General features: G+C 42.1%; 1 protein-coding gene across 1 annotated transcript in view; it reads left to right on the top strand.

Moving 5' to 3' along the window:
* LOC107574583 (fibrinogen C domain-containing protein 1-like) overlaps positions 1–8,784 on the top strand; it is a 58,806-nt gene that overhangs the window by 27,153 nt on the left and 22,869 nt on the right. The window contains exon 4 of the mRNA XM_016261028.1: positions 3,667–3,763. Coding sequence (XP_016116514.1) covers positions 3,667–3,763 — 97 coding nt within the window. The remainder of the gene's footprint in view (positions 1–3,666; positions 3,764–8,784) is intronic.

Genomic DNA, 8,784 nt, shown 5'->3' with positions numbered 1-8,784 from the left:
AACTTTAATTTTTTTACTTTTTTTGGAGCTTGAAAGCTTTGATTTCTATTGACTTTCATTGTATAGACAAAAACAACAAACATTTTCAAAATATAATTTTTCAATGTTTGCAATGACATGAAGGTGAATAAATGACAGATTTTGTGTGTGTGTGTATTATCCCTTTAAAAATAAGGGAAACTAACCACAATCATTTTAGGTAAAAGTTTCGCATTACAAATGAAAGTTGTTCTTTTGTGTATTTGTTGGAATGGGATTGCTTTATTCCTGAAAGCTGTTAGGTGACAGGGACAGCGAGAAAGAGGTCGACCGATTCTAATTTAACCTTTAATACTCCCTCTCTCGCTCTCACTGTCTGTTTCTCTGCCTCTGCTGACACTGTTGTTAGACAGTGATGGTCAATGCCCCTTTGACCTTCACTTCTTGCCTGCCTTCAATCTATTGAAAAAAGGCAAGATAGTACACAGGCATGATTGTATGCGTGTGTGTGAATGCATGTGTAATTTCAACCTTGACAGTGGTGTCTGCCTCAGTTCTGTGCAGGCAGAGTTGAGCCTCCAGGGCAGCTACAGGGTGGGAGTGATGCAGGAGAGAGCAAAACCTTTAAGATGACTGACAACTGTCATCCCGTACTGGATCAACCCCTTTCCCTCCCCATCTCTCATCGCAACCGAATTTCAACAGAAAACAAAGTCCACCTGTTTGACTTCAACTGACCAGACATTTTAGTGTGATAGGAGAAATGAAATGCGTTAGTCGCATTGTGTTTTGCAAACATGCCATTTACCCAGAGGGATTACAGATAATGCAGAAGAACAAACACAAACACTTGAGTGTTGTTTCTGATTACCATATAGCACTGACTGCCCTTCTGTGCCATTTAAAACATTAAAAAAAAAAACTCTCACACAGACAACAGTCAAAACTAGTGTCCGCGATTTTGACAGATTCATTATGCTGGCACATTTGATCTCTTTTATTCTGTGCATGTCTGCTATTGCACTTTCTTAGGACGCATCATCTTTAATGTCCTTCTTGCTCAAATCTGAACTCTAATTCAACTTTTCTCCTCCTCTGCTTGTTGTTGTCATCATTACGGAATACTCAAAAACAAGCAGATCCAAAAGCATAATTTATTGTAAAAAATCCCCCCCCCCCCCCAAAAAAAATTATCCAAATCAGAGTATCAGAAAACGCATAACAGAAAATAATAAACCAGCAACCAAAGACACAGAGAACCAAGCTTATATGAGGATAAGTTAACATGAATGAATTGAGACTTGATTGTCAAAGGGTGATGGGAACTGAAGTCCAGAGAAACAAGCACAGTAAAGAAATGTGCCCTCTAGTGGCCTTACATGGGCACACCAACCAGACATTGTAACATTACCTCCCCTTTAAGGAGCGGATACCAGATGCTCCACCAGAACACAAAAAAGTTCAGGAGGGAGGTGAAAAGGAGGCGGATCAGGGGGGAGGGATGGTGTGGTGTGGTGGGGTGGGCCAGGCCCGTGTAGCGGAAGAGGGCCTAGAGACAGAGGTAGACAATGGTGCCAGGGCTGGGCCGGCAGGGCAGGCGACCAGGGCAGAGTCAGGAGCATGGCAGACCGTAAAGGTGGAGCTGACAAGGCAGATGAACCCCCTAGCGGCTCAGGCAGGACTGAAAAGAAGAGCACAGCGTTTAGTAACAGCCTCAACGGCTGCAAAAGGACAGACAGGCAGCTCAGCAATGGTCTCTTTGACCGTAAAAGGGCAGACTAAGAGTTCAGGAGTGAACTCATAAACTTGAGTGGGCTCTGGAGCGGACTCATAGACTGGTGTGGGCTCTGGAGTGAACTTGTAGACTTGAGTGGGCTCTGGAGTGAACTCGTAGAATTGAGTGGGCTCCGGAGTGAACTCATAGACTTGAGTGGGCTCTGGAGTGAACTCGTAGACTGGTGCAGGCTCAGGAGTGAACTCGTAGACTGGAGAGAACTCTGGAATGAACTCGTAGACTTGAGTGGGCTCTGGAGCGGACTCATAGACTGGTGCAGGCTCGGGAGTGAGCTCATAGATTGGAGAGAACTCTGGAAGGAACTCGTAAACTTGAGTGGGCTCTGGAGCGGACTCATAGGCTGGAACAGACTCTGAGGACTCCCGGACTAGAGCGGGCTCTGGAGTGGAATCTGAGGGCTCCCGGACTGGAGCAGACTCTGGAGTGGACTCTGAGGGCTCCTGGACAAGAGCAGGCTCTGGAGTGGACTCTGAGGGCTCCCGGACTGGAGCAGGTTCATGAGTGGACTCTGAATGCTCCCAAGCACGCAGGACAGTCCAGAGTCCAAAGGCAAAGACGGCCTTCTTGATAATGGCAGCAGCAGTGAAATTGGGCAGTTCTGTGGCGAGCTCTGAGACCACCAGAGTCGGGTCCTCCAGGAACACCAGACTCGGGACCACCGGAGTCAGATCCTCCAGGACCACCGGACTCGATACCACCGGAGTCGGGTCCTCCAGGACCACCAGACTCAGGACCACCGAAATCGGGTCCTCCGTGACCACCGGACTCGATACCACCACAGTCGGGTCTTCCAGGACCACCAGATTCGGAACCACCAGGGTTGTCATTGCTTCCCTCTTCCTCCTTGACCTTCGCTTGCGAGACAGAGACTGTGAAGATTCACTAGATTCACTTTGTCAAAGCAAAGGGTGATGGGAACTGAAGTCCAGAGAAACAAACACAATAAAGAAACGTGCCCTCTAATGGCCTTACATGGGCACACCAACGATATTGTGACAGTTGTACACTGGCAAAATCCTTTTGAACGTCACTGTAAACATGTTTTTATCCTTCAACAACCTTTTAACCAACCATTCAGATTTTAGGGTTTGGGTTAACACTGGTTTTCAGATGTTTAAAACATTTTAGCAGCAATTTCTTAATGATTTTAGGGGTTTGTTAGGGGATAGAGTTTTACTTAGGATTGTTTAGTAGAAAATGTGTTCCAATATAATATGTTGATCCAACATTTCATACTAAGTTACTGGTTTTAGTTTACTTCACAATTTGTTTACACAAATGTGTGGAGTTCATGCAGTTTAAGCGCTGCTGTCATTTAATGCAAAAGGGGGACAGCTCAAATACTGAGACATTCTGATATACATTTTTTTTTTCATTTCAGTCTTTTTTTTTATTCAAAGTGACTCGAACTAGTCATATAGTTTAAAGAATAAAAAATGCATGATAGAAGTGCACTCAAACTTTTGCATGGCACTGTACAGTATGTGATTGTGTCTATACGCAAATGGATTATAAGCTCAGTAAGTCCTACTCTTCTGAGTCAGTCTTGACTAAATCAAGATATCATACTCCATTAAATGATATTATCCTTAAGATCACAATGCTGAGCTGTTCCATCGTGATGTTTGTTCAGGTCTCATATCAGTCTCTGCTGAGAGAGTTTAATCTTTCACTCTTATCATGGATTTACTCTGAGGAAGAGCCCTAAAATCACACAGTAGGCCTACTTTATTCAAATGCACGAGCTCACACACATACATCATACATCAGAACACAACAGGACATTTTCCTGTTGTTCAGAAGATAAAAAGCTTAATATCGTGCAACCCACTAACAAAGTTTTGAAACAAATTTGTTGTTAATTATTATTCTGTTTCTGCTTTTTTTGTCAGGTAATCCAGCGGAGGGAGGATGGATCTGTGAACTTCTTCAGGGAGTGGGACTCCTACAGGGAAGGATTTGGCAAAATCACTGGAGAGTACTGGCTTGGTAAGTTGTGTATTTGTGTTTGTGACAGAGAGAAAGCATGTGAGCATAAACTGTGATTTTTTTTAATTATCAGTGTAAAAAGCTGCCAACACCTCTCAACCACAGACACCTAGACAATTACATCCATTCCTAGGTGTTTCCACACATCTGTGCAGTCACATGTCAGTCCAGCTATCTGTCATTATAATTCAAATTGCAATGATTTATTCTGTTTGCTACCTCATTTCAAATTCAAGAAGTAATTTCTAAATGTTGCACCCTATAGACCTTTTAGACCTGCAGAGAGTAATACAGTCAACAGTACACGTCACAGATCTGTCAGGGTTCATTCCCTTAAACATATTTATTTGTTGATCTAACCTAGAAACTGAAAAGCACTGAATTAGAGTGCTAAACATCTAACTCCACATGATCTATGGATGAGCAGCAGCAACTCTTTCCCTCTGCTTTTCTTCCACTCCATGTAGCAAGCAGGAATCAAATCAACAAGTAAGCCCAAATTGCCGTGTTTACCGTTTTTGTGAGCCAAAATGGCTTTTGACAGCCAAAGCGCTATAATCATGCTCTTAACCTGCAGAGAGGTTTAAACTAGAATCATTATTGTGTTTGTTGGTCTGCGTGAGTGTTTTTGTTCTTCTGTTCGCTTGATGAGATGAGCAGTGGCGACTGGCTTGTTGTTCTCTGCTAAGATACAGAGAGAGAGAGAGGATGTACAGGGAATTTAAAGGACATAACTCAAACACACACTCACACACACAATGTGTGAGGTCATAAATTGGCGCAACGGATGCAGGAAGACAGATGGATGTGGCATCAGTCAGGCCCATGGGAACGTGGAAGAAGATACAGTTGTTTCTAATGCTGCCACCCCACGTCTGCTGGTGTGGCCAAGTGAGGCACTTGCGCTCCAGTGCATACTTATACATGGAAATAGATTCTCATTGTCTTTCCAATGTTAAGTAGATCATCAAAGAGACATACAGTTTGGTTTAGTCAAGTGTGAACTTACCCTGTTTCTCTGCACAAACTCTTTGTTAGCTGTGTTGCAGAAGGTTGGCAGTCAGTTGTGGCCTAATGGTTAGAGAGTCGGACTCGTAACCTAAAGGTTGTGGGTTCGAGTCTCATACCGGCAGGGATTGTAGGTGGGGGGAGTGAATAACCAGCGCTCTCTCCCACCTTCAATACCACGACTGAGGTGCCCTTGAGCAAAGCACCGAACCCCCAACTGCTCCCCGGGCGCTGCAGCATAAATGGCTGCCCACTGCTCCGGGTGTGTGTTCACTGCTGTGTGTGTGCACTTAGGATGGGTTAAATGCAGAGCACTAATTCTTAGTATGGGTAACCATACTTGGCCACATGTCACTTCACTTCACTTGCAGTTTCTATAGTGTCCTGTTCTGCTTATGCCCCACAGGCTGAGAGAGGGACAAGAGTAGCAGGCGATATTATAGTGTCCATAGTGGCCGTGTATAGCTTCTCACACTCATGGACATTGTTTACCCTTGAGATCAAATTTACATCATATTCCTTTTAACCAATCAAATTCCCTCATGACTGATTTTTCTTCTTTATCCTTGACCCTCCGTGTCATCAAACAATTCCACTGAAGGCTCATCAGAGTTATGGTGATGGCAGAGGCTGCTCTTCTTGGATGAAATGGGGCTAATTTTATGATATACAGTGGTTGAATTTTGAAAAATAGAGCTTCCCCTCCCATTTCAGTCTAGGGCTGCAATCTTTGCCAAATTACAAAACTGCTTGAGCTCAAAAGTACAGGTCTACCAAGCTGACTTATATTGATTTAGTGATTTTTTTTTATTTTTGGCAGCATGCACTCCTTTAGGATTGGAGTTAAATGTATATTGCTTGTAGCATAGCAGTACCTCAATTGCACCGATTTTATGCACTGTCTGAAAAGAAGCAGGAGTCATAGACCTCCTTTCGTGAACCTGCATTATGTTATCATACCATCATTAATTAGATTTACTTCAAAAGTCACAAACTTTGTTTTAAACCTTTGACTTAACGATTTTCAAGCAATAAGGACAAAGCCAGGCAGCATCATACTCAACAAAGGACAGGCGGCAAGGATTGTGAAGTCATTCAGTTCTCTTTCATTTTTGTGGTTCATCTGTTATGGTCAATAGAAATGTGGGAGAGAAAGATGAAATGAAAGAGGTCATACGTCAGATCACAGAAAAATATAAAAAGAGTTTTTCTTTATTTTTCTATTTTATGGACCCAGTGAGTCAGAGAAAGAGCATAGAAAAAAAGAAAGTGCACATTAGATCAAGTACTGACTGACGCAATGTACACATGCTTAAAGTTTCACACATACATTCCATCTATGACTAACAGCTCGAACATAGGTTCCCCTTCAGGAACTCGAGCTGCGTCGAGTCGCTTTGGGAACGCCCTTGCGTGACCGCGTTCTGAAGCACGTGTCAAATCCGTCCAATGGAGCAGCGAGACGTCACGAGCAGGGTGACGTAAGCACCAGAAAGCATAAAGGCACATCCGGCCGGGCGCAAACCAGCTTCTGCTCTTCAGTAGCGCTCTGTGTATGTGTCTGTCTATTTACTGTTGTCTGTCCGCACAAGCACTCATATATATAAAACAATGAGAAAGTCTATGGCGAGCGAACGGCATTACAAACGCTGTGTTTCTCCCTGCCCACGATATCTGGCGGCAGGGGATACACACGATGTGTGTGTCGTTTGTTTAGGAGCAGAGCATGCACGGTCAGCTTTCGAGCAGCTGATTGTCATCACTGCGAGCTCTTAAAGCTACAAAAGCTATTGATTTCCTCTTTTTTTCTTTTGTTCTTTGATTAACAGACATCACAGCAGCTGGGTTATTAGGTTAATTTGGCTGCTTAATTTTGGATCTGACACGCATCGTATTTCTTACTTCAGGTTTTAAGGTCTCTACTAATAAGCTGACGAGTTGAATCGGGTGTTAGATGAGGGAGACAGTGCTGGGCTGCTCCAGAACAGTTTTGAAAACCACTGCATTTCATAGACATGTTCTAAAATATGACTCATATTTAGCAAATACTTAAATGTATGTACAGTTTTAAGGTAGATTTAATTGCCTTTTTGGTAACTTCATGACTTAACTGATGACATAACTACAATATTGCATGCTTGTTGTTTATTTTGCACTTTAATATGAAATGGTATAGGCTACAGCACGTGCCACCTCTTTTGTGCGTGCAATTGAAGAGCATGTGCTACCAGCACAGTATAATGGCTGACAGGACAGGAAAATTAGTTTTTACTGACATATGGCCTGACAACATCTCATCTGATTGCAGTTCACTGTTGTTCTACTAAAGCTCCCTCGTCACCTTTTCCACGCTTGTTTGACTAGCGCCTGGTGCTGAGGCGAAGTTGGAGTGTGCATCTGAAAATTCTGCTGTTTGATGTGGTCGTAAATATGTTCTGCATCTAAATAAACGCAATTCTTGTCAAGAAAAAAGAGTGGGGTGGCCAACCTTAGCTCTGCCCCTGCGTTAATTGCGTTAAATACTTTTAACGTGTTAAACTGAAAAAATTAATTGCATGCGTTAACGCATTAATTTTGACAGCCCTAATACAGTATATATATATATATATATATATATATATATATATATAGCCAAATAAAATTTAAAATTTAAAAAAAAAATCAAATGTAAAGATTATTTTGCAAAACTTATTCGAGATTTATTCTGCATGTGGAACAGTCCTTAAGACACTTATGGTTTGAAATTAATTGGAAGGCAATTAATGTCACAGTTAAAATAATTTTGGACATTAAAGAGACCTTTCTACTGATGTTGAAAAACACCAGAATAAAGATGCCCAGCCCAGCTGATCGTCCTCACAGTGTCAAACCAAGTGTACCTCCAGACGTGTCCTCTTGGTGGAAGAGGGAAGTAACATCTCACAGCAAGAACAGTCAAATCTGGTTCAGTCCATGAGGATGAGATGTATTGTAGTAAGTTGTTATTTTTGGGTGAACTATTTCTTTAAAGCAGGGCAGGAGTCTGAATGTCAGATGGTTTATAAAAGCTCTTTAGACTGGGCCAGTGATGGCAAACTGTGGTAATCTCTACTAAACTATTACAGCTCCAGCAGCTTTGTGTTGCAGTGTGTAGGTGGTTCACAGAGTGTGTGAGTTAGTTTTTTGTCTACAATGTGGCATCTATAGCCAACGGCCCCCACTGGGAAGACAGCTTAGAGGCATAGTTTACACAACTCTACAGTTCAGCAGAAATGGGGAATCTAATATTTTCTAAACTACACAAAATTATAGCAGTTTAAATCAGGGAATTTCAAAGGTTTTGATGCCATTAATTCACAGATTAATTGCAAAATGTAACCATCAAAAAGTGAAAATTAATCATTTGTATGTGTTTTGTCTTGCCAATTTACACATTCAAATAATTTCAAACCATTCCAGTGTAAGAAGAGACAAAAGAGAACTCAATTCATTATTAGTGTGCTTTTTCCTGTGCATAAAGCTGCACACACCCGAAGCATGCACACACACGGAGGCTCTCCTCTTTCGCATCTTCTTGCGTTTGAACATAGACACACACATAAAATTGTCAAAATACCCGTCTCAACAATCATTCTTGTAAACACAGTAGGTCATGTCTTAGGTGAACAAAAACAGCTGAGAAAAAAATCTGATGTGTATTATTTTATTAGATCCGTGCATCAGGTCTTAAAGGGACAGCAGTCTATAAATACCTGCTGCTGACTGTGTCATTAAAGGGGTCATATGATGTTGCTAAAAAGAACATTATTTTGTGTATTTGGTGTAATGAAATGTGTTTATGCGGTTTAAGGTTAAAAAACCACATTATTTTCCACATACTGTACATTATTGTTTCTCCTCTATGCCCCGCCTTTCTGAAACGCATCGATTTTTACAAAGCTCATCGGTCTGAAAAGCGAGGTGTGCTCTGATTGGCCAGCTATCCAGTGCATTGTGATTTGCCGAATACCTCAAGCATGTGACGGAAATGTTAC

The sequence above is a fragment of the Sinocyclocheilus grahami genome, unplaced genomic scaffold (assembly GCF_001515645.1).
Source record: "Sinocyclocheilus grahami isolate Dianchi unplaced genomic scaffold, SAMN03320097.WGS_v1.1 scaffold2276.1, whole genome shotgun sequence".
Classification (NCBI taxonomy): domain Eukaryota; kingdom Metazoa; phylum Chordata; class Actinopteri; order Cypriniformes; family Cyprinidae; genus Sinocyclocheilus; species Sinocyclocheilus grahami.
Note: the sequence above shows the minus strand (reverse complement) of the source record. Positions and strands in the feature narration are given on the sequence as shown.